General features: G+C 39.2%; 1 protein-coding gene across 1 annotated transcript in view; it reads left to right on the forward strand.

The window, feature by feature from the left end:
- The window catches only part of CDH11 (cadherin 11), a 115,255-nt gene extending 87,758 nt beyond the window's left edge, over window positions 1-27,497 (forward strand). Inside the window, exons 5-12 of the mRNA XM_075838640.1 lie at window positions 303-470; window positions 574-761; window positions 3,036-3,289; window positions 13,336-13,469; window positions 15,790-15,911; window positions 16,930-17,050; window positions 19,076-19,327; window positions 26,199-27,497. Coding sequence (XP_075694755.1) covers window positions 303-470; window positions 574-761; window positions 3,036-3,289; window positions 13,336-13,469; window positions 15,790-15,911; window positions 16,930-17,050; window positions 19,076-19,327; window positions 26,199-26,698 — 1,739 coding nt within the window. The 3' untranslated portion in view covers window positions 26,699-27,497. The remainder of the gene's footprint in view (window positions 1-302; window positions 471-573; window positions 762-3,035; window positions 3,290-13,335; window positions 13,470-15,789; window positions 15,912-16,929; window positions 17,051-19,075; window positions 19,328-26,198) is intronic.
- Window positions 27,498-27,852: the final 355 nt, after the last annotated feature.

Here is a 27,852-nt window from a genome sequence, read left to right on the forward strand (position 1 = left end):
TTGTGTCTGTGTATATATATAAAACATTTTTTTTATGTTTTGTTATGCTGTATTTTCCCCCCGTCAATTAAATTACTATATTGTTTGGGGAAAATGATAAAAAAAAGAAATGTAAAAAATATATAAAATAATATATTTGTTATTTTATATTATTATTATGTTTATTAATATTATTATTATTACGATTATTAGATTGTATTTTTTTTATTATTATTATTATTATTATTATTATTGTTAATATTATCATTTCCACTTTTTATTTTATACACATAAACATTTAATTTGAATTCATCTTACCTCAGGGACCATAAGGACTGCACTACCAAACATGGACAGAGAGGCCAAGGAGCAATATCATGTTGTGATTCAAGCAAAGGACATGGGAGGACACATGGGAGGACTCTCAGGGACCACCAAAGTGACAATAACTCTGACAGACGTCAATGACAACCCGCCAAAGTTTCCTCAAAGTGAGTGGACATAAAATAATTTCATACGATTATGAAGGTAGAGCTTTTGTTATAGTTTTGTTGTATGGATCTCTCTATTTATTTCCACAATTTATATACATAGGTGCATACCCCATGTCCGTGTCAGAGGCAGCTGTTCCAGGAGATGAAGTTGGACGATTAAAAGCCAAAGATCCCGACTTGGGAGAAAACGGGGAAATAAAATATCGCATCGTTGATGGTGACGGGGCTGAAGTTTTTGAAATCACAGCAGATTATCACACCCAGGAGGGAGTTGTAAAACTTAAAAAGGTAAAACATTATGTTGTGTTTCCATGAAGTAGGTGCCGTATTATCAGAAATTCTGGATCGGTCTGACATTAGTTGATTGCATTACACGTGTTATTTTCTATTTAGTGACTGCTCCTTTTTATGTAATACACTTAGGCCGTTTTCAGACAGGGCGGATATGCTGCGTAAAAGTAAACAGTGTATCTGCCCTGCAATCCTCAGGGAATTCCGGACAAAAAACCTCACCAAATCAGTTAAAAAAAAAAAAAGCTTATACTTACCCCGTTCTCCGACGTCAGGATAACACATCCCTCTGTTGTCCGTGCAGCCCGACCTTCTGGGATGACGTTTCATCCCATGTGACCGCTGCAGCCTGTGATTGGCTGCTGCATCACATGGGATGAAACGTCATCCCAGGAGGCCAACTTGGATGACAACAGAGGGATATGTCGCAATTACGGAGAACGGGTTAAAGAAGCTCTGTCACCAGATTATAAGCGCCCTATCTCCTACACAATCTGATCGGCGCTGTAATGTAGATAACAGCAGTGGTTTTTATTTTGAAAAACAATCATTTTTGAGCAAGTTATGAGCAATTTTAGATTTATGCTATTTTGTTTCTTAATAGACAACTGGGCGTGTTTTTACTTTTGACCAAGTGGGCGTTGTACAGAGAAGTGTATGACGCTGACCAATCAGTGACCAATCAGCGCCATATACTTCTCATTGTTCCAGCCCAGCTTCTTTCACTGCACAATCACGCTGGGCTGGAACAATGAGAAGTTTATGACGCTGATTGGTCACTGATTGGTCACTGATTGGTCAGCGTCATACACTCCTCTGTACAACACCCAGTTGGTCAAAAGTAAAAACACGCCCAGTCGTCTATTAAGAAACTAATTAGCATAAATCGAAAATTGTTCATAACTTGAATCGTTTTTCAAAATAAAAACCACTGCTGTTCTCTACATTACAGCGCCGATCAGATTATGTAGGAGATAGGGCACTTATAATCTGGTGACAGAGCCTCTCTAAGTATAAGCTTTTTTTTCTGAGTTACGATTTTTGAGATAAAATCGCAGCTTTTCGGCCGCAAACATGCCCATGATTGAACACCACTTTGTAGTTTTTGATCTATATAGTCCCAAAATTTTGTGTGCTAAAGAAGACCTGTTACTAGGTCATCAACTCAAAACAGCATATTTGACCTAAATCCCCCTGTCTCCCTGATTCCAGCGCCATTTTTTTTTGTTCCCGGACCCCCACTTTCCTGAGATATGGCCGCTCATTGTATTGGCACCCGATATGCAAATTCACTGTTGTTATCCAGCAGGCTGTGGACTACAGTGATTCTACTGGGATAGAGCCAGCTTCACATCCTCTGACACTTTCCAACCAGCGCAAGGCAACTTCAGACCGTTCAGGCCCAGCATAATTTTGCGAGAACAATCTTATCTCGCGAGACCCTGCTGGGTGACGACTTTAAAGCGGGTCTGAAGCTGCCTCATGCAGAATATACAGTGTGAGAGGCTGAGAAGTTGGCTCCACCTTGGAAGACTCTATGCAGTTCCCACCCTGTTGGCTAACTACAGTAATTTTGCATATCAGGCTTCAAAATAATAGGGGAGATCTCAGGAACAGGGGAGCCGTGGAATCAGGGGGAAAGTGGGATTCAGGTCAGATATGCATTTTTTATTTTTATGACCTAGAGAGAAAAAATAGAATGGTATCATTTCATTATATGTCCATACAGAGGATGGGGAGCACTGAATTGGAAAAAAAAAAGTGGACAGTCACATTAAACAACTTGCTTAAACATTTTTGGAGAATTGGAGGAAATCAACTTGTAGAATTTGCAGGTGCTACCTGGTCACAATATAATGTGTAAGGCTCTGTTCACATGGAGTTTTTTGCCACGGAAATCGTGTCGGAAACCACAGCAAAAAACGGCCGAAATCGCCTCCCATTGATTTCAATGGGAGGCGGAGGCGTTTTTTTTTTACCCGCGAGTGGAAAAAAAACGCTCGCTGGAAAATGAAGTAACATGCCCTTTCTTTGGGCGTTTCCATCTCTGACCTCCCATTGACATCAAAGGGAGGCAGAGAAAGTGTTTTTCGCGGCAAACGGCGTGCAGGCAGGTCAAAATCTGATTTTTCTTCTGCCTGCAAAAAACCCTGTGTAAACAGTGCCTAACTTTCCATCATTATGTCTTACTGATATAATTCCCACTTCGGAGTATTGGAGAACACATTGACTACATGACTTCTCTCATGATTTATCTTTCTTTTGTTGCAGACAGTAGACTATGAAACCAAGAAGTTCTATAGTATGAAAGTGGAGGCTGCTAATGTCTACCTAGACCCAAGGTTTCTTAGTAGAGGACCATTCAAGGACACTGCAACAGTGAAGATCTCCATAGAAGATGCAGATGAGCCACCAATATTTTTGGAACCGAGCTACACGTTAGAAGTGTATGAGAATGCACCTCCTGACACCGTAGTTGGAAGAGTTCATGCCAAGGATCCGGACGCAGCAAACACTCAAATAAGGTGAACGTCATGGGGTTTTTACAAAAAATTTTGGTATTATTTATTTTTTTCTTGAAAATATCTATAGCTAAATCTAAATTACATTCTTCAGATTTCTCAATTATGTAAAGGACCATAGAATGGACAAAATCTGTGACTATTGTTAGTGGTTACAGTTGGTTTAGCCATGAGTTAAATGGTTTAGACCAACTGGACATGAATGTTTCTAAATCCAACCACCGTATACTATTAAGAAGCGATCCTGAGAGGGCGAGCTGTTTTTTTTAGTTGTTCTCCACTATCGCTAAACGAGGGAGAAACCTGAGTGGAGGATCCCCTTATATGACATCCACATGCCTAAACAGGACATATGGACAGAGGTTCTCTAGACTGTTCAATCCCTTTGGTAGACTGTATTTTGTCATATTGATACAACTTACATTGTTCACCATGTAGGCAGCTCCATCATCCATCCAGCCTTTGCTTGTGTAGCCCTTGTGTAGCTAGTTACTTTGTTACAAGAAGCTACATGGCTTGATTATGGCATGGGCAAAAGGGGCAAATGCCCTTGGGGGTTTACCACTTAAGGGTACGTTCAGACTGAGTTTTTTGCAGGCAGATGTTGACCTGCCTGCACTTTCTTTGACGCGTTTTTTGCTGCGTCTCTCGCCTGAGGCCATTGAGTGCCGCGGGCATAAAACGCCTCAAAAAACGCTTTCTCTGGCTCCCAATAATTCCAATGGGAGCTCAGAGATGGAAAAGTGGGAAGAAAGAAGAGCATGTCGCTTTTTTTTCCCGCTCTGTCTCCCATTGAAATCAATAGGAGACAATTTGGGGCATTTTTTGATGTGGTTTCCGCATCAAAAACAGCGCCAAACAACTCTGTGTGAACTGGGCCTAAGGGTTTTTACGACCCGACCTTGATCTCAGGCAGTCTACATTAAAATTTCTCCCTATAAGTTCCTCACATTTAGTTGTGGCAATATTTGCTCCTATTTGAAAGTGGAGTGAAGCATGCTTAGGCATTATTTGGCCATAATGGACATATGTCTTTTTTCAACCGTATTAACTATTTAACTATGTAAGAATCTATGAGAACTATATTTTTTGCCTTTTTTGGCATTGGTCTTATTCAGGCAGTGTAATGTACAGTTATAGCAGTACAACTCATCATTTTTCTCTTTCCTAAGAAAAATCATTGATCTGGCTGTGGGACAAAGCCATTTTTTGATTTTTGTTTTCCACTCCCCGCATTCCAAGAGCCATAACTTTTTTTATTTTTCTGTCAATAGAGTGGTGTGAGGGCTTATTTTGCGGGAGGAGTTGTAGTTTAGTTTGGCGGCATTTATAGTTCCATATAATGTACTATTTTCAACGCCTCAGATGCTGCGGTCGCGATTGACCACAGCATTTGAGGGGTTAAACAGCCAGGAGCAGCACACCCTCTGCATATGGAGCACGCTCAGCGTGTGAGCGCGCTTCATACATCACCCCCTGCACCTGGACGTAATGGCACGTCACGGTGCACAAAGGGGTTAAAGAGTCTCCTGACATGTCTGTTATAGTAAATTCTCCTAATTCCCATGAAATAACAATTCTACGTTGTACTGATCCCTTGGTATTCCTCTTAGAAATGTATTAATAAGTTGACCACTGGGTGTTAGTTGTGGGTGTGTCCTTACACAGACTGATAATGTCCAATCAGGGCTCACAGAGTGAGAATGTGGAGGGACACGCCCCTTTGATTAGGGGAATAGTAACACCCAGTTGTCAATTTATTCATACATTTTTAGGAGGAATAACAGTGGAACAGCGCAATGTAGAGTTCTAAGAAAAGATGCTCCAGAATTGTTACTTCATGGGAAATGAAAGTATTTACTAAAATAGACGAGAGGTGACATGTCCTCTTTAAATGGTGGTCACCCAAACAGTAAGTCATGTGGTTGATGGGCAATATAAACTTACACACCCTACAAAAACAGTAGGAAGGGATGCCCTGAAAGGAAAAAAAAAGCGAGATTCTGCAATGGTACATATGACTAATCATACTATGTGTATAAAGTCAATGAAGTGGAGTTAAACTTTAAATACAGTAAAATAGTAAAAATACTTAAGGTCCTATTCCACGGGCCAATTATCGGGCAAATGGGCATTCATATGAATGCTCGTTCCCTATCATAAACAGGACAACGATCAGCCAATGAATGAGCAAGCGCTCGTATAGTTTATGTAGCATTAAATATTACTGTTGTCGGCATCACATTTTGGTGTGTAAACAGGCTGTCGACATGATGGAAATGTATCGGGAGGAGCGATTGTAGTAATGATCGCACATCCCCATACATAACCAAGCATTGCGAAAGGAGCAAACCAGTGCCAATCAACCAGCTGTCTCATTGATCGGCGCTTGTTTACACCGCCAGGTCGGGCCGGGTAATAGGACCCTTACACACATCTCCTTAGATGACATACACATGACACTCTGCCGTGTATTTGTGCCGGTAACAATATTTTTTTGTAACATGAAGTAAAGGCTGGGGGCTGAATGTAATTGCAGAACTGAATCATTAAAACACAGTTGCCACCATGAATAAATAACATGCGCGCCCAGACAAAAGCAAGATGCGTCTCCTGAAGATCTTCTGTCTCTGAAGCCAATGTATTTTGCACGGTACTTAAATCTTAAACCGCTTAGTTAATGTAAACACTCAGTCACAAGATTGTTAAGCTGGTATCATTTAGTTAGAGCTTACAATGAAAATGAAAGGTACTTAATGTCCCATTGAGATTATACAGGACTGCCAACATGAACTACATTACATTACATCTCTCAAATTGATGCTGTTAACCTCGGATCTGACACCGTAGACAGAGTGACGGGGTTATGGATTGGTGAACCCAACTCTTGTTTCATTAATGGATCCCTTGGTGAATATGGAGCCTTGTAAGGTTGCCTGGTTATTGATAATCAGGAGCAGAGGTTGATTATCCAATTACATTTATTGACGTAGAGACCAATAAGCCGTATGTGTTGTGTTTACAAAAATCATTAAAAACACATCAATTGAACTGCATTACACCCCCATCGCCCCAAGGGCGGCTTTAATAGAAGTTTACCATACACAGAGGTTTCAAGCACAACATATATCTATGGCTACAATGGCAGAGCACGTGGTGTTCTCACTTTGTAATATAATTCATGTTAACATTTGGTTCCCAAATACTTATTTTGGGGACTACGGTTTTAAGACCAATATATGAACACAATCCTAAAAAGGATTTCCATGTAGTCTTTTTTATTTTAAGAAATCTATCTTCTCCTGTAGTTACAGTACTAGAATTGGAGGGTGTTAACTCAGTGAACATGCTCCTGTCAGTACATTGGCTGTTCACTGGCTTCCAGTATATTGTCTGTTTACTCTCTCATTACTAACTACGGATATGCAGAGGTGCCAAAATAATGGTTCACATATGGAAGACATATAAAAAGCAAAGTTATGGCTCTTTTACACCAGCCGATAAGCGGCCGGGGCAGCGAGCTCCAATCATCGAGTCATCCTTGATCGGCGCTTGCTTGCTCCTGTCACACGGAGCTATGGATGGGGACGAGCGGTCGTTTCTCCGATGGCTCGTCCCCATACATTATCATCATGTCGGCAGCGCGTCTCCCTATTTGTGCTGCCGACAACGATAATATTTTACTTTTTTAAAACGATACGATCAGCAGATGATTGGGCGTTTGCTCGTTCATCTGCTGATCGTTCCCCTGTTTACACAGAGCAATGATCGCCAACGAGCGTTATATGAACGCTCGTCTGCCCGATAATCGCCCAGTGTAAAACCCCCTTTAGTCAGCAACTCCTAACAAATGTAAATCTGCTGTGACTGCAATGCAAAAGCAAACAAACACAAAGATGCAGCAGTGCACTGCGGGCGCTAAGATACGTGAAAACATTGAATTTTTCAATTATTGTGTCATGTATTATTGCTTTATGTTAAATGTGAGGCACATTTTGATTAAATTGTATGAGCCCACCTGCCACAGCGAGGCAACCTCATTCAGATGAAGATGTGAACATATAAAGGTGTAATGCTCTCAATTTTTTTTCACACTCACATTATCATTGTCCTTTTCTATATGGAATCCTTGGAAATTATTATTCTAGCTCAAATACTGATCAACAGTACGGCGCTGGAAAGAGCAAGTTCCAGAGAGCTGTATTGTAATGGCGCTGACATTGCGTGGGCAAAGAAAATGTGTCCACGTGATCAGGAGTGGGAGTACAGCTGCCAATCATAACCGCACTCCTCTGATCTCCGCAGCTTAACTCCTTCTATGCCACGGTCATTCTGACCGTGGCATAAAACAGGCAGAGCAGAAGAGGGGATGCCCTTTGTAAGTATTCCCCGTGATGGGTCTCTGCCCAGTGTCTCTTAAAGAACCCTAGGACTGTCTTTTAGTACAGCAAGTTGCTAGGGAAAACTTGTAAATTGAATAAACACTTGGTAATATACTGGTATAAATGCTAACATATTACAAAGTGAACAGAAAAGATCAAGAAAAAGATCTTTTCACAGGATAGGTGATCATTTTCTGATCACTTGGGGCCCCACCACTTACTTCCCCTCATCTTTTGGGTTCCTTTGACAGTGGAGATGGTCTCCGCTCAGTGGGCCCCATAGTGGCCCCATAGTAGCTGCTATGCCTTCTATGCTGAGGTTGACACCATTTAAAATAAGTCAAAGAGCCTCCTTGAGGTTTTTTTTATGGAGGTGGTGGTGGGATCACTTTAAAACGATGGTTTTGTTGAACTTTTTCCTGTGTGTTAATATTTAGATACATACATCTTCTGCAGTTCATCCTCTGTATGTTTTGCTAGGACAATTTCCAGTATTGTAGACTACAGAATACCAGGGAATGGTATTTTTGTACTATTTTTGTCTTCAGTGATTATTCAATAGGTCATAAAATAAAGTCCTGTTTGTTCTCAAAATACATCACGTAAACGCAACTGCAAAAAAAAGTCTAGGGTTTAGATGACATACAACAAAACTGTGAAATGTGCTCTGGTCACAAAAGTAAAAATTCCCAGACTTCAATAGCAACTAAAGTATCAGAGAAGAATTCAGGAACATGACTTTAAACTTAAGTTCTTCAGTCTTCTAGATGATAAAATATAGTCCCTCAAAAGAAAAAAGTCAAGGAGGAAAATAAAAAAAATTAAAGAGGTATTCCCATCTTATAAGGCGATGGCATATTGCTTGGATCAGCCATCACTTTATGATCGGTGTAGTCCAACCTCTAAGACCCCAACGATCCTGAGAATGAAGGGGGTCGCAGCGCTGATTAGGGACTGTTACCCCATCAATATTTTTCCCAGCATAGCAGTACCCGGCTTTGCGGGAAACTTCGAGGAAGCCCCATTACTGCAGTGTCCGGGAGCAGCGCTGTGTAGCGAAAACTTAGAAGAGGACTTAGCGCTAAATCAGTCCTGAGTGCCCTTCCTTCTCAGGATCGGTAGGAGTCCCAGAGGTCAGACCCCCACTGATCATAAAGTGATGTCACATCCTAGTGCTATGATATCATGTTATAAGATGGGAATAACCCTTTAAAGGAAGAAAATAACCTCTCTGAAGACTTTAACTCATTACACCAGATTTTCCTGTAATTTTATATTTTTTCATATCCTCTGTATATTGCCCCTTGTCTTTTGAGAGGACCACCTTCAGAAGACCATTTTTGAAGAAATGTTGAATGGTCATTTCAAGAGATATCACTCACATTTTTGTAGGAAGGCTCACTCAGGCTAGTAATATGGTGTCTTGACAATGAAACATACATTTGGGGGCATTTTTATAGCACATGGCCACATCTGTACTTGGTTATGTTTAATGAAACATTAAATTTTTAAGGTAGATGCTCTTCAAGAAGCCTGGTGGAACAGTGGACAGTATTGTCTACCTTGGCCTTTTTTATAAGTTGAAACATAGAAATATTGAAGGATAGTTAAGACAGTAGAAAAGTTCTTTAAAGTGGTCTTCCCATAAACAACATTGATCTCCTATCCACATAATATGTGCTAAATGTCTGATCACTGGGGGTCCGATTGCTGGGAATCCTACCGAAACGCTTTCTATGGGACTGACGGAGATAGCCGAGCGCTGTCAATCCCATAGACAGTGAATAAATGGGTAGTGCGCATGCCCGGCTATTCAATTCACACTTCTCGTGATCAGTGGGGGTTCCAGTGGTCGGACTCCCAGTGATCAGACATTTGTCACCTATCCTGTGGATAGGTGATAAATGTTTATAGGGAAACCTCTTTAAGGGGGTTGTATGAGATTAGACAAAAGGCCTGCTTCCTTTAACAGTACCACTCTTGTCCATTGTTTGTGTCTGGTATTGCAGCTCAAGTGAGTGAGGCTAAGCTGCAATACCAGATACAACCCATTCACAATCGTGGCGCTGTTTCTGGGGGAAAAAAAGACCCACTTTTTCTAATCTCAGACAACCCCTTTAAAGAATACAGACAGCACATAATTTAGTAGAGTAATATGATTAAGTTCACATATTAAAATTTGACCTTTAGTCATGGGATGTAGTTTTAGACTTTTAGTTTTGTTTGTTTGCTTGGGCAATTTCATTTATTTTTCTGAACTGTGAGTTTGTCAGTAACAAATCTCTCCAGCCTGTTGGCGGTGTCTTCTGTGGGTGTAAACAGCCCTTTATTAATGTTTTCATTTGTTTGCAGCCTAATAAATGACAGAACCCCATACCTTGGCCATAAAATCAATTTCCGCAAGAAGGTCCTCTATATATTTTTCTGACATTCCAGTGCCTGGGAGATATTCTTTTCCCTTGAGTTTTAGTTTAAGTATTCAGGACACCATTGCCATTGCCTATAGCTTTGTCATAATCTTGCTGTGCTTAATATTGCTGAACACATTACAATTATAAAAGTCCTACAATGCGGACTTGAGAAACTTATCCCACCACTCTTAAAGCTTATGTTTTATTAGTGGATACAGCACTCAAAAACCCTAATTAAGTTTTTATTACCTTCAAATTACCTTGAAGGGAATTTCTATGAATTCAAAGCTGTTAAACATTTAGGTGTCCTGCGGAAATAACGTTTTCTTTGAGTAACTTTACGTCAGTTTTGTCCTTTTTTCCGGCACCCACTATTCACAGTGGGTGCCGCTTGTTGTACTTTTGCACTTCCTTGGTCTGGATTTGTCGGTAGCTCAGCCGAGAGCCCCAAAACTACATTTCGCACAGTTTAATGTTCTCTGCTACCCCTCCACCTCCCGGCTCGTTCAGAATCTGTGCCCTCCACCGTGGTGATGTCCCGAGGCGGGCTCAAGAGCTGGCTATCACTGCGATAGTGTATGTACCGCGCATAGACAGTGAGCACTTGTGCCCACCCATGTACGTGATGTCAGCGTTGACGTGCCGTACATTGTGGAGGAAAATAACCCAGGAAATATCACATGAAGCATGTGCAGCACGTGATTTTAAGTCTCATAACAAAAGTGAGAATGGGGTCACTTGTCTACTAATGGAGCTTTTCAAAATGAGACTACATTACAAACTTTGAGATTAGTGTTTTGTTTTTTTTACTGCTTATAAAACACAAGTTAGTCTCGGAAAATCCCTTTAAATTATATATATTTTCCCACTTTTTGAAAATAAATGTTCAAATAGATGTTCAAGTTTTGTTAAAGATTAGTAGGGGTTCATTTCTTGGAACCCAACCTATTGTGCCTGAAGTTGGTCTCAGTATTCTGCCAAGTACCTAGACGCTAACTTGGAATATACACCATGGTTGGTGATTAAGCCCCTAACCCCCCCCCCCACCTTCTTAAAAAATCATAATGTCTTGGTTTTCCACAGCTCCAGGAGTCATTGATCTTGTCAAGGCAGGTGGGGGTCTTAGTCTTGCTAGGCAGAGCATGCCCACTCTTGTAACGCTGTTTATTGCATAATGAGATTCTCAGACTTTATGTACAGGTGGACCACACTCATATGTCTTTTAGACAAATACATCATTTATAAGAGTATAAAGTACCAAAATTAAAGTTAGCCATAGATATAAGAATGGTTCCGCAATATAACAGGGGCATACATGAACAGAAATTTGCCACAATATGAATGATTTTCCCAAGAAAATTGGATTTGTAGAATTATTCTGCTCCACGTGCATTTATCTCAAAGGCTAGGAAAGCAACGTTTACCACTAATATCATAGAAAAATTTCTGAAAACAACAATACGTTTTCCATTGATGGAGTAGAATTCTATCAGCCAACAACCCGTCAGTAGGTTATGTAAGTTGAACTGGTTTACTGACCTGAATAGCACTGGCTCCCTGTTTCCAGAGCTGTTTTTTTTTTCTTCTCCTGGAACCCCCCTTTCCAGAGATGTTGTGTTGGCTCGCTGTAGTTAGCCAACAGGGTGTGAACTATCCTCATCCGCATCAGAGGCAGGGAAACTAGCTCCACCCCATTGGCTTACTACAGCAAAAAACAACAGTGGGCCATATCTCTGAAACGGTGGTCCAGGAAAAAAGAAAAACAGCGCTAGAATCAGAGACAGCGCTATTCAGGTCGATTAACCAGTTCAACTTATATGACCTAGTGACAGGTTCTCTTTAAGGCTGTATGTGGTTATGTTTAAGTGGTCACGTGGTATTTTTTCCACTTTACCAAGGAGGTGCTCAGCTTATTAGTTATATGTGTGAGAGAGCAGCAACCATTGATTTTAGCCGTGAATCTGTGAAGAGAACTAAAAAAATATCTGTTGGTAAATCTTGAGAACCCATTTTGACCACCATTGCCACGCATGCTTCTCTAAAATCGAACCCCTTCTGTTTGACTGGTGGTCTTGCCACCCTCTACTTAAGGGTTATTTCCACGAACGGGATAATCGGCTTTGTGACGATCGTTTTTTTAACAGCTGTCACATGTCTGTATTAAAATTAATGCACTTCTACGATGCTATTCACACGGCCGTTTTTTTAACGGACCATGTAAAAATAGGACATGTCCTATTTTTGTCCGTGTTCACGGATCCCTCAATAGACTTAAGTCTTTGAGGGATCTGTGAACTCAGGTCCCACACGGGTGCAAATTTGACACCTGTTCTTGCGCATAAGGCCTTATTCAGAGTGTAATGCTTTTTAGGCTGGAAATACACCTCTAGCTTTTCTTGAAGACCTTGGTGCAGATTTTGAGGCATGTTTTTTAACCAAAGCCAGATGTCCTTCAAAAGGAAGGAGAAATATAAAGGAAGAACATTTACTACTCCTTCCTCTTGGATCTACTTCTGAGAATTAAAAAAATTGCATTAAAAATACACCAAAATCTGCAATGTGTGTATCAAGCGTTAGGGCTCATTCAGACGAGTGTATATGTAGTCCATGTGACGGCCATTAAAACAACGGCCGTCACACGGACTCATGTATTTCAATGGGGCCGTTCACACAACCGTTCACACACGAGCGTGTGAAGGGTCCGTGAAAAAATAGGACATGTCCTATTTTTTGGTGCTTCACGCATCCCGCCATAGACTCTAGTTTATTGGGAGATGCGTGATAATGTGTCCCGAACGTGGCCAACCTCAGACGTGAAAAAATTTAGTTTTTCACGTCCGAGGTTGGCCACGTTTGTGTAAATGTAGCCTTATGTAGCCTTTATTTAGAGCAAGTGCCATAAGATGATCATTCATGTAACTGCTGAGCATCCTGGGAGATAGAACATCAAGTACAACAACAGTTCATTGACTTGTCTGCACTATATAATATTAGGCATTACATTTTTTTTCTCTTTTTCATTAATAGCAAAGAAAGCAGATCCTGATGTAGCAAAATGTTCCCTACATGCAGACATGAATAAATGATGAAGCTAAATTTCCTTTTAAAAGTTGTTTGATAGATTCCATTAATATTCTGATTTTGCCATGCGTGCTGCCGGGAAACGACTCCCGAATGAATCTTTAATATCTAACACTTGAGCATCAGGCTGCTTAGTAATTTTCTTGTCTAATTACTCTGCGATCATCCTCTTTAGGTATTCAATCGATCGACACACTGACCTTGACAGATATTTCAACATCCAAGAGGATGGTGTCATCAAAACCACGAAGCCTTTGGATAGAGAGGAAACCGCTTGGCAAAACATCTCCGTAATAGCAACAGAAGCCTGTACGTATTCCCTGGATGGAGTGAATTTGTTATCTAAGACCCTTTCAGAAAGCAATGCAAAGCGTTGAGATGTTTCCTACATACTCAGTCTGGAAGACATCACTCATAGAAGAGATGAACGCATTGATTAGCTTGAATCGATCCGCGGAGTCGTCTGACCTTACTTGGTTTTGTTGTTTGTGTATATGAGACTCATATCTGGGTTCTGCATTCCATTGTGGATCACTAGGATAATGATTGATGCCCTACAAGTTTTAATGGTCCTTTTATGTACATTTGCATACACATATCACACTATGTCAAGATATATATTTAAGACAATTATTATTTAAGACATTTTTAAAGCTTCCAGGATGACAATTCAGGGGCTCTGTAGGCACAAGGGCCAACCACATCTTAAATAGAAAATCGCATTGCTTCCTTATACTGTATATCTACTAGTTTGAAAGTTAAAGGGATTATCCACTACTGAGCAACTGATGACCTATCCACCGCAATTCACTTGAATAGGAGCAGAGCTGCAGTACGGTAGCTCGCCACTATTCAGTGGTCGGAGCTAACTGCTTCAAGCATGTATGTCCAGTGCTCATAGGCAGCCGGAGCGGCTTAGCGGTGGCGGACTCCACAGATCATGTACTAATGACCTATACAGTGGATAGTTCATCTGTTGTCCAGTAGTGGACAACCCCTTTAAGTACTGTTAATGATCTCCATGGGTCAGAAGTACAGAGACAATGGCACACCATTGAGGGACTTGCTAGAAAGTAACACTGTCATGAGCCCCTTACTCTCGACAAACTAGCTGTTACAAAGAGGGGCCCAAAAACCTATTCTTGCACAAGGTCCTATGCTGTCTATAATTACCCATGTGATGATTAGGTCCCATTACGTTGCTCCCATTCATATTACGAAAACTCCAGACGTACATGCTAAACATGTCCATAATCCTCCATTAGACAGACGGAGGTCAAAAGAGAGTCCTATTGGCCTCCGTCCGGGTGGTATATGTCAATATACTTTTTTTTTTTTAATGTGTGGAATGACGTCAGATACATTTTATTAACATGGGAGCCAACAGGTGACATATTCCACTGTATAACATTTGTCACTGTCATTGTGTACTATATACGCCATGGGCTTTGCAATAGCTTTTTATGACATATATATTAAACAGATACCATAATATTCTATGGGTGATCAATACCTGTGATGGGTGCCTAACAGTGGCAACCATCACCATTAGACTATAAAGGTTTCTGTTTAACACGTACGTCAGGATAATTGTCGTGAGAGCTCATGACATGTACGTTTAACGTATACCATTATAGTCTATAGTTTAACATGAGAGCCTACAGGTGATATATGCCATTGTTAGGCGTCCGTCACAGCCTATGTTTAACATATACGTTAGGAAATTTTCCCGATGTAAACTTTAAATATGTTTCAAAAATGTGATGTGAATGGGGCAAAAAGGGCCTTTTACATAGGATGATGTACTTACGATCGATCGTCCGTACTTACGATCGTCCGTACTTACTATCAATCGTCCGTTCCCGATTATTGCCCAGTGTGAACTTGCCCTGCGGTCAAACGCTAAAATATTCAAATACGGGCATCAAAATTATCATCTGTTGGTAGCACATTCCCTTGTGTAAACAGGTGATGGCTACTGCCAATAATGCAAAGTGCATGAGAGAGGGTGGAGCGAACGATCACGTAAACGATCACTAAGTATTCCTTGCTGGCTTAATGTCTGCCCAGAGCTTTTTTTTTTATGATTTCCATTGTGGAAAGTGTATACTTTACACCAGGCTCTGTACGGTAATTTAGGAAAAACTGCCAATTGCATTACAGGATCTCAGCTAAGCTGCTAGGGATCTGTCACCTGTTTCCGATTCTGACCAGCAGAACTGTGAATTCAGCTGTGGACTACATTACCGGCTGTGACTCAACGAATATAATTTACAAATGACTCAACTTTTCATGTAGAGTTCTTCTATATATTATATAAACTGTACAATAGCGTTAAAAGGTGTACGTACTCTTTAAAGAAACTCTTGCTTGGCATTTCTCACCTTTGTTCATAGAGGCACCTTTCATAGATAAATATATTTCACCAGTGTAATTTGGTTTGTGATACTCAGCTTTAATACATTGCTGTAACAATCTCTGCTCCATCTGTGTTTATAGAATACAATAGCATGGGAGGTAGCTACAGTTATTCGTCTAAACACCAATATTGCTTGTACATAAAGCAATTATTCGCTTATGAGGTATCTCTTGAAAATCAGATGAGTAACCCCCCTTTTTTCATACACAGCTAACATTGGTCTTTCAAATAGCGTCCCTGTGACTATCAAAATTTTGGACAGGAATGACAATGCTCCAGAATTTCCTAAGCCCTATGAAGCATCTGTATGTGAAAATGCACACGTGAACAAGGTATTTTCTATTTGCTAAATTATTATGTTTACTTTGTCGTATCAATGTCATTTTAAAAACCTTTAAAGAGCTTGCCCAGTTTAGACAATCCTTTTTGATTGAAGGTTGTTGACAAGTGTTCGATTTCCCTGCAGCTCCACCACAGGGGAAAATAAGCATTACACCGTTCCTATTAAAATCAATGGGCATACAGTAAAATTCACGGATGTGCCAGGTCCTCTAAAACAAAAGATACTCTTTGTTACTGCTTTTTGCTTTCTTCCTTTTAAAGATGTATTTAAATTTAGATTGGTAAAGAAATTTCTGTAGCAAAATGGGGTTATTAAGTGTGAGGTTTGTTGGTGTCTTCTTGAAAAATAAGATGCAAATCCAAAGTCAGTAATGTATCCTCTAAATTCATACACTTGAAGAACAAACCCTTCTTTCTGAGCACTAATAGAGGAGTAATAGACATAAAAATGTTGTCCAATAGTATTATAGATTTTTTTTTGCTCTATTGCTCTATTGTGTTGATCTACCATGTAGTGGCAGGCACATCTTGATATGTGACAACTAAACTATTTCAGAAGATGAATGTGTGACCCTTCTAAATATGTTAGTGAGGTAAAGTGTTCACATTGAGATACTCCAGAAGACCAAGTATGAGAGTAAGGAGAAAAAAATAGACTTCTTTATCAGCCCCAAAGGTTAACATTAGTTACGTTCTTTTAAAGGGGGTGTACGGGATTAGAAAAAACATGGCTTCTTTCTTCCATAACATTGCCACACCTGTCCATGGCTTATATCTAGTGTTTCGGCTTCATTGCAGTGAGTGGGGATGAATAGCAATACTACACTCAACCTGCGGACATGTGTGGCACTGTTTTTGGAATAAAATCCTGTTTTTAGAATTTTGTAGAAAACATTTAGGAAGAATAAATGGTAAATCCCATTGGTGGCATCTACAGCTTGTTGAGAAAAAGAATAAGAATGAATTATTAAGTTGAATTGAAAATATATTTTTATTTCTACTCCACAGAAATTTTTCACAGTAACGGCTGTAGATAAAGATGATACTGCAAACGGGCCTCGATTCTTCTTCAGTTTTCCAAAAGAAATTGTACATTCACATGCAAATTTTTCCATAAGAGATCAGAAAGGTTTGTACATGTGTCATGTCCCAATACCCAATATAATCCAGTAGATAAAAAGTTTTCCTCTAAAACGGTATTTCCCAAACAGTGGCCGTTGAGTCGCATGTGGCTCTCTGGACAATTCCACCGCCTCCCTAAAGTAATTGTCCAACATTAGAAAAAAGGGTGTACTTTTTTGAGGAACAGCACCAATCTTGTCCGTGGGCTGTACCTGGTATTGCATCTCAGCACCATTTAAGTGAAAGAGCCTGAGCTGAAATACCTGATACAACCCCTAGACAAGAGTAGTGCTGTTTATGGAAAAATATTAGACACTTTTTTCAAATCCAACCCGTTTACCTGTTAACTACAGCTCATACTAATGTGTACCCATGACCGAAAGGGAGGAGAGTATTCCTGAATGTTGTCCTCAGGCCCAGTACCATGTCACTGGCAGTTGACACCAGCCAAAACCTCAGGGGCTCATGATAAGGGCCCTTATCATAAGGGGTGCCTGTCACTAGGACATTAAATCTCAGTGGAGCCTAGAGGCTTGGAGAAATCCACTATTACCGGTCCCTCCTGGCCCTAACCGTTTCTGTGCTGGTTATGGCTACGCTATGTATATTTGGCTACTCACAGTATATTATGAAATTATGTGCAATTTCCGAATATACTAGTATACGTACACTTAATGCTTTGTTCACACTGATATCAGAAAACCAGCAGAAGGTACTAGGAAGTTCTTCTTAAAATAATATTATTCCTAGATCGCTCTTTTGGGATCTGTTCTCATTGTCTAAGAAATTGGACTATACGGTACCAACTATACATGGTCCAATTTATCACACTGAAAATAGATGTGTCAAGACAAAATATGCTATTCCACTCCTCCGGAGACCTGAATAGGAGATTAAAGTGGATCTATCAGTCTTCTATCTGAGGGGAGAATAGGATAGAGTGGTAAATTCCGAGCTTAGAAATATATAGCTTTCTATAGTTTCATCAGTATTTTTATTTGAAAAGCTATTGAATGCTGCCAAGACTTATAGAGAATGCTTGTGAGTCTTTCTCCTCCCACCCACACAGGTTGTGTGACAACATTCCCTGCATACACCAATCAGGCTGTGTGGGTGTGGCCGCAGGACTCACAGGCTTACTCTATGACTCCTGGCAGCAATTAGACAATTTTTTTCAGTGAAAATACTGACTGTAACCATAAAAACCTATATATCCCTGAACTCGGAATCTCTTCCTCTATCTAATGATGTCACCACATAAGGCTTTTACAGATCCGTTTTAAAAATTTCAGATAGATAGATAGATAGATAGATATATATGAGATAGATAGATATGAGATAGATAGATAGATATGAGATAGATAGATAGATAGATAGATAGATAGATATGAGATAGATAGATAGATAGATAGATAGATAGATAGATAGATAGATAGATAGATAGATAGATAGATAGATAGATAGATAGATAGATAGATAGATAGATAGATATGAGATAGATAGATAGATAGATAGATAGATAGATAGATAGATAGATAGATAGATAGATAGATAGATAGATAGATAGATAGATAGATAGATAGATAGATAGATAGATAGATAGATAGATATGAGAGATAGATAGATAGATAGATAGATAGATAGATAGATAGATAGATAGATAGATAGATAGATAGATAGATAGATAGATAGATAGATAGATAGATAGATAGATAGATAGATAGATATGAGATAGATAGATAGATAGATATGAGATAGATAGATAGATATGAGATAGATAGATAGATATGAGATAGATAGATGATAGATAGATAGATAGATAGATAGATAGATAGATAGATACATGACTGCCACGATTTATTGGTGATGATGTTTACCCCGATAAGCTTTAGAATTTGTAATTATACGAGGGTATACAGCTTGGGCCCCCTGCATGACAAATATCACCTGGAGATTTGATATCATTTTATGCCACCATAACAGCCAATGAATATATATAAATGGTCTCTTACTATTCTTTTACATTGCACAGATAACACAGCGGATATTCATGTTGGACGAACGTCTTTTAGTCGCCAGAAACAAAAAATGCACTTGCTTCCTATTGTGATCAGTGACGGTGGATCCCCCCAGATGAGCAGCACTAACACCCTCACCATCCGCATATGTAGCTGTAGCAGTGACGAGACCATCCTCTCCTGCAACGATGAACCTCTATCTCTCAATGCAGGGCTCAGCACGGGGGCACTGATTGCCATTCTTGCTTGCATTGTCATTTTATTAGGTGAGTCTATTTTGGATATTATATTTCCGTTTTTGTTCGAATGATTGGTTTCATGACAGGAGAAGTAACGACACCGATATTCAGATGTAGCAGACCTAAATTTATCATTTAAAGGAATTTTTCCATTTTTTGTTAATAAAACATTATCCATTGAATAATAAAATAGATGCAAACTTCTAATATACTTAGTGTTTCAATTCCTCACCATTTCCAAGATCTCTCCTTACTGTCAGTGAATAGAATTATTTTTTTAGTTTGAAAACCTGTCCTGATCACTGTTCATTTTTACAGAACTCCTGTGATAGTTGGAATCTGAATGCTGAATACTTAAGAATGTTTCCATTCACTTTTAGCAAGCAAAAATCTTGAAAATGGGGATTTATTGAAACATTGTTAGAAAGTTGTGGAACTTTATTTAAATTAAGCTGATAGATAATTCTAGATAGATACTAGATAAATAGATAGAGAGATAGATAGTAAATATGAGATAAATAGATAGATAGATAGATAGATAGATAGATAGATAGATAGATAGATAGATAGATAGATAGATAGATAGATAGATAGATAGATAGATAGATAGATAGATAGATGATAGATTTTTTTTTTGTCTTGCACTCCTCCCATTCTGACCTGGCTGATTTTAATTAGTTTAATGCTGGTTCCTACCATCCCCGGATATATGTAGGCTTAGTCCGAGTTCTGGGTGTATGTGCAGCGTAGGTTCCCACCTCAGAGGTCGCCTTGTTGTGTGAGGTGGGCTTATACAATTTGTGCGCTAAGAACATCACTATTGTAAGTAGATTTAGATAGATAGATAGATAGATAGATAGATAGATAGATAGATAGATAGATAGATAGATAGATAGATAGATAGATAGATAGATAGATAGATAATGGAGGGATAGATAGATAGATAATGGAGGGATAGATAGATAGATAGATAGATAGATAGATAGATAGATAGATAGATAGATAGATAGATAATGGAGGGATAGATAGATAGATAGATAGATAGATAGATAGATAGATAGATAGATAGATAGATAGATAGATAGATAGATAGATAATGGAGGGATAGATAGATAGATAGATAGATAGATAGATAGATAGATAGATAGATAGATAGATAGATAGATAGATAGATAGATAATGGAGGGATAGATAAATAGATAATGGAGGGATAGATAGATAGATAGATAGATAGATAGATAGATAGATAGATAGATAGATAGATAGATAGATAGATAGATAGATAGATAGATAGATAGATAGATAGATAGATAGATAATGGAGGGATAGATAGATAGATAGATAGATAGATAGATAGATAGATAGATAGATAGATAGATAGATAGATAGATAGATAATGGAGGGATAGATAGATAGATAGATAGATAGATAGATAGATAGATAGATAGATAGATAGATAGATAATGGAGGGATAGATAGATAGATAGATAGATAGATAGATAGATAGATAGACAGATAGATAGATACAGGGGCGTAACTAGGAAAGACAGGGCAAACTTTTGACTGGGCCCCCCCCCCCTCTGCTGGGTATTATACAGCCCCCCCTTGTAGATAGTGCCTCCCTATAGATTCCTGGTAAATTCACTGAAATGATTTATGAGTAAAACGTATAACTCTTATTTCATAACTCTCTAAAAACAGGGGTACAATCACCACTGTGAAAAGCCCCACCGTGTGTATTTAAAAACGTATTAAACAAACACTCCCAAGTCCTGATTCATTTGTGAACCCTCTATGACTGGGTGTACTTTAAAGATACCAATATGGAATCAGCGTTTAAACATTGGTGTAACAGTGGATAAGACCCTAAAACACACCGGAGCCTGCAGTTACCGCACCTAAATCTCCTAATGCTAAGGTACACATAAATACCACTGTCCCCTACGCAAAATTCCTCACTTAACCTGACCCTACGCGTTTCTATACTTATCATCAAGGGTCTGTAGCTTGGTCACTCTGGCCAGGATGCCAGCGATATTTCTTCAACAGCAGATATTCTGCTGTACACCACGGAAGCATGCACGCATAGATGTCAGCGGCATGCTTCACTACGGGACTCTGAGTTACTATAACACATTACTCCTCCCCCTGACCTCGGCGGCGCACTCCGAACCAGCCAATCACACTAACCCACCAAATTCGTGACGCCTGACCATGTGACTCCCGGCCGTCACCTGACATACCCGGAAGCAACATCGACAACATCAAACCGAACGTGCAGGTGCAGTGGGAGGCTGTAGGCGCATCTCCTTGCTGCACAAGAGCTCATTCTCATTAGGGATAGAGTATAACAATAATAAGTTTGGATAATTATTGCGGATCAGCTCAAAACCGCAACTAGACTGCCATAAATAAAGCACCTTCCCTGTAGATACATATTGTATAAATAAATGAGCGATATAATGTCAGCCACACTAGGAATTTTGAAACACTACTGAAAAAGAAGAACCATGCCTGTTGACATTGAATGGCATACTGCAAGTAGCTGTACAAGGACCGGGTTGAACGGCCATACACCCACCCCGAAAACCAACATGATATATATTCAGTCAGAATGTATATTTAGATAAAACAGGTATAATTTGTTTGCTCGTTTAGACCTTCAGGCTGTACACACGCCAGTCTATAAATCCATTGGGCCTCTTTGCGCAGAATGAGGTTGTCCCAGTCCCCTCCCCGCTTTGGAGGACGCACCAGTTCAATCACCTGAAATTTTAAACATTCTGCTCTGCCTTGATGTTTAGCATGTACATGTTTGGATATGGAAGTATCTCTCAAATTAATAACATCTCCAACATGTTCTCTAATCCGGCGCCGAAACTGCCGCACCGTTTTGCCCACATAATTCAGGGGGCATGGACATGTTATTAGGTAGACCACTCCTGCTGTTTTACAGTTCACAAAGTCTCGAATATCATACTCCACCTTCGTGGTAATACTTTTGAATTTTTTCCCACTCTGGATGAATTCACAAGCTTTACAACTGCCACATCTGTGTGTGCCCGGTATCTGCCTGTCCAGCCAAGTTCCTTCTTGTGTTATAGGGTCAAAACAACTCTGCATCACCCTATCCCTGATGTTTTTACCTCTCCGGAACGTTACTGAAGGCCATTGTGTTATCTGATCCGCCAAGTCTGCATCAGCACCTAGGATACGCCAGTACCTTTTTAAAATTTGCATGATCTCAGATTGTTTGGAGTCATAAGTACCTATGAGTCTCGTGACTCTTTCCTCTTTGGGTTGTCTAGGGACTAAAAGACTCTGCCTGTCTGCATCCCTCGCTCCCTCATAGGCCTTTCTAATTACCCCCTTGGGGAAGCCTCTCTCCTTTAATCTATTTGTGAGGTCTTGTGCCTGTATCTCAAAATCATCTATCGAGCTACAGTTCCGGCGTACTCTCATAAATTGGCCCCTGGGGATCCCTCGTTTGAGGGGATAAGGGTGGCAACTGTTCCATTGAAGGAAGCTATTAGTCGCTGTCTCCTTTCGGTGTACTTTGGTACGTATTGTGCCTTCCTTAGTTTTAATGATCTTAAGATCTAAGAAAGGTAATTCCTGATCACTGATTTCACATGTGAACCTTAGCCCTAGATCGTTAACATTAAGGGCTGCCACAAAAGTATTAAATTCCTCCACTGTGGAGTTCCAAAGCAACAACACGTCATCAATATATCTAATCCAGATGCCTATTGATGAAGTCCACTTAGCGAATTTATCCCCAAACACTACTGTCTCTTCCCACCAACCAAGAAATAAATTTGCATAGGTGGGAGCAGTCGGACTCCCCAGTGCTGTACCACGTTGCTGGTGAAAAATGCGGTCTTCAAAGATAAATACATTTTTTTCTAACACAAAATGTAGCAATTGCAAAACAAGCAACCCTTCCAAGGCTTCCAGGCCTTCCAAATCAGATTCTTCTAAACCCATTTCCAGAAATTTTTTGTTTAAAAAACTTAATCCATTTTAATTTTCGAGCAAACAAATTCAAATCCTTTATCCAGGTAAATTAATCAAATTTCACTGTGGGGACAAATAAGAGCCCCTTCTCTAAAAGCATGATAAAGGTTCAGAGGTCGCCTTGTTGTGTGAGGTGGGCTTATACAATTTGTGCGCTAAGAACCTCACTATTGTAAGTAGATTTAGATAGATAGATAGATAGATAGATAGATAGATAGATAGATAGATAGATAGATAGATAGATAGATAGATAGATAGATAGATAGATAGATAGATAGATAGATAGATAGATAGATTCTAGATAGATAGATAGATAGATAGATAGATTCTAGATAGATAGATAGATAGATAGATAGATAGATAGATAGATAGATAGATAGATAGATAGATAATGGAGGGATAGATAGATAGATAGATAATGGAGGGATAGATAGATAGATAATGGAGGGATAGATAGATAGATAGATAGATAGATAGATAGATAGATAGATAGATAGATAGATAGATAGATAGATAGATAGATTCTAGATAGATAGATAGATAGATTCTAGATAGATAGATAGATAGATAGATAGATAGATAGATAGATAGATAGATAGATAGATAGATAGATAGATAGATAATGGAGGGATAGATAGATAGATAGATAGATAGATAGATAGATAGATAGATAATGGAGGGATAGATAGATAGATAGATAGATAGATAGATAGATAGATAGATAGATAGATAGATAGATAGATAATGGAGGGATAGATAGATAGATAGATAGATAGATAGATAGATAGATAGATAGATAGATAGATAGATAGATAGATAGATAGATAGATAGATAGATAGATAGATAGATAATGGAGGGATAGATAGATAGATAGATAGATAGATAGATAGATAGATAGATAGATAGATAGATAGATAGATAGATAGATAGATAGATAGATAGATAGATAGATAGATAGATACAGGGGTGTAACTAGGAAAGACTGGGCAAACTTTTGACTGGGGCCCCCCCTCTGCTGGGTATCATACAACCCCCCTTTGTAGATAGTGCCTCCCTATAGATTCCACCACACAGCGCCCCCTATAGATAGCGCCATACACAGCCCCCTGTAGATAACGTCTTACAGCCCCAAATCCCCTCTGTAGATAACGCCATACAGCCCCCTGTAGATAACGCCATACAGCCCCCCTGTAGATAACGCCATACAGCCCCCTGTAGATAATGCCCAACAGCCCCCCTGTAGATAACGCCATACAGACCCCCCCTGTAGATAACACCTTACAGAACCCCCCTGTAGATAATGCCATATAGACCCCCCTGTAGATAACGCTATATAGCCCCCCCCAAAAAAAAAGGCCTATAGTTTGTCCTACAGAAGACATGCATCCCCTATCCATAGGACAGGGGATACATGTGTGATCGCTGGCAGCGATAAGGAGAACGGGGGACCAAAAGTCCCCCGAAGTTCTCCATGACAAACCTCGGACTTCTGGCGTCTGCGCAGTTCAATAAAAATGAAAGGAGCGCTGGTCACGCATGCGCACAAGCGCGACCCGTGTGCAAGTAATTTCCATGGAGCTGCAGACAGACCCCGGAAGTCCGAGGTTTGTAATGGAGAACTTCGGGGGACTTTCGGTCCCCCGTTCGCCTTATCGCTGGGCGTCCCAGCGATTCCAGATGTATCCCCTGTCCTGTGGATAGGGGATGCATGTCTTATGTAGGAACAACCCCTTCAGTGGCGTCGCGCTGTATTAGCCATAGCAGCTGCTAGCGGAGCCTCCGGCCATGGGGTGGGGGGGGCTCGTGCCGGCGGGTGGCATGGGCCGCCTCATGCTGCGGGCCCTGTAGCAGCCGCTATTGCTGCTATAGCGGTAGTTACGCCACTGGATAGATAGATAGATAGATAGATAGATAGATAGATAGATAGATAGATAGATAGATAGATAGATAGATAGATAGATAGATAGATAGATAGATAGATAGATAGATAGATATGAGATAGATAGATAGATAGATAGATAGATAGATAGATAGATAGATAGATAGATAGATAGATAGATAGATAGATAGATAGATATGAGATAGATATGAGATAGATAAGATATAGATAGATATGAGATAGATATGAGATAGATAGATAGATAGATAGATAGATAGATAGATAGATAGATAGATAGATAGATAGATAGATAGATAGATAGATAGATAGATAGATAGATAGATAGATAGATAGATAGATATCTTCAAGATGGACAGAATTTATATTTATATAAAGCTGGAAATCTTTTTTAACACTTTGGGATTGGAAAATATATTAGACTTAGGCGTCATGCTGTGTTATAGCTCCTTATAACCTCCAAGTTGTATTAAGCCATGATAAGGCACGCATAGATTTTAATGGGGCCCTACTTGTACCTCAGTATGCCTCCAATTTCATATGGAGGCATACAGAGTTGGCATGCTCCATCAGATGCCGTATTATGGAGTTATTCGACCCTAGAAACATTGCTTCTAGGAGAAAAGAACATAATAACACGTTACTGCACCGCGCACCATATAGAAGAACACTCCATGGTGGCTCGCTCTGCCGTGTGCATAAAGGCTTTCTTGAAAATTCATGTAAAACATTACAACTCTGCCACATCTTTTGGTCTCGATCTCCAAATGACCACTAAGGAGCTCTCATTTAGATGGCACATAAGTATATAATATAAATTACATTTCCGTGTTTTCAGCAGTCCATTATACATATTGTGTCTTCCATTCATTATTTATTGTTGCCAAATAGTTTTTATAATCCCCAGAGTTTATCGATTACCTTCCCAAAAAGATCATTTCACATAGCAAAAAAAAATTATACATCTTCTTCTCTTCCTGCAGTGATCGTGGTTCTGTTCGTAGCCCTGCGAAGAGAGAAGAAGGAACCCCTCATTGTCTTCGAAGAAGAAGACATTCGTGAGAATATAATAACTTACGATGATGAAGGTGGAGGCGAGGAGGACACTGAAGCCTTTGACATTGCTACTTTACAAAATCCTGATGGGATTAATGGGTTTATTCCACGTAAAGATATAAAACCTGAGTATCAATACTCTCCGCGAGATTTTGGAATAAGACAAGTTCCCAACAGTGTTGATGTTGACGATTTCATTAACACAAGGATACATGAAGCTGACAGTGACCCAACAGCACCGCCCTATGATTCCATTCAAATCTATGGATACGAAGGGCGAGGTTCTGTAGCAGGGTCCCTCAGCTCTTTAGAGTCGGCCTCTACAGATTCAGATATGGACTACGATTATCTACAGAACTGGGGACCTCGATTTAAGAAACTAGCGGACTTATATGGTTCCAAAGACACTTACGAAGACGATTCTTAACGATAAAGTACTAAACTTGGCCTTAAGAACTATATAATGTTCTCAAAAATCCAGAGAAAACATTAACAGGTATTTTTTTTAAAGGAAAGAAAAATTAAATAAAAGGCTTCTTCGACCTCTAATGGTTTACAGACGGAATTCCTTCCAAGGACCTTAGAAGTGGTGGTGAATACTGTGAAAACCCTACAACCTGTGTTGAAGTTATCAGTCACCTGGGACAGAACCACTTGTAAAGTGCAGCCGATTAGGGAAAGAATAAAGCAGGAAACACTTGATTCTAAGGGGAGATATTTTACAGTATTGTAACGTAACCATCCCGACCTACGTCAAATAAAGCTTCCACAAATAAGAATAATGGATAACAGTTTTGAGCTGTAACGTCGCCTTAAACTATGGACACTTTATATGTAGTGCATTTTTAAACTTGAAAAGAAAAAAAAAAATACAAAAAAACAATATAATATTCAGCCAGCTTCAACTCATATAATGTATGTACAGTAAAATGTACAATTATAATGTCTCTTGAGCATCAGACTTGTTACTGCTGATTCTTGTAAATCTTTTTTGCTTATAATCCCGTCTTAAAACTAATACGTGCCAGAATCGCACCCCTATTTCTATGTCATTTTTAATGTATCTATTTGTACAATTTTAAAATTCTTATTTTAGTATACATACAAAATATCAGTATTCTGACATGTTACGGCATCACACTTATATTTTATGAACATCGTACTGTTGCTTTAATATGTGCTTCAATATAAGAAGCAAACTTTGAAATAAAATTGACTTTTTTTTATTTCCGTTTGTGATTTGTAGGTGTTTTCTACAGAATTTGTAGTTTGTTTTTTGTTTTTTTTATGTATTCTTTCTTTTTTAGAAAAAAAAAAATTCTGTTTAGTATCCTGCCACTCTAATACATAGACTATTACTACTTTTATTATTTTATTTTAATTTTATATTCTTTGTTCTTTAGATGTTATTTTTATGTCTAGTATCATACTTTTGTTTTCTTATCCTAATTTTTTTTTTACTTTTTTATTTAGTATTAAGGCATTCTAATACTTTTGTTTCCTTATTCTTAATTTTTCAGACTTGTTTTGTTTAGTAATATGACACTCTAATACTTAGACTAATACTAATTTTATCTATAT

This window comes from Rhinoderma darwinii, chromosome 9, assembly GCF_050947455.1.
Source record: "Rhinoderma darwinii isolate aRhiDar2 chromosome 9, aRhiDar2.hap1, whole genome shotgun sequence".
In the NCBI taxonomy this organism is placed as follows: domain Eukaryota; kingdom Metazoa; phylum Chordata; class Amphibia; order Anura; family Rhinodermatidae; genus Rhinoderma; species Rhinoderma darwinii.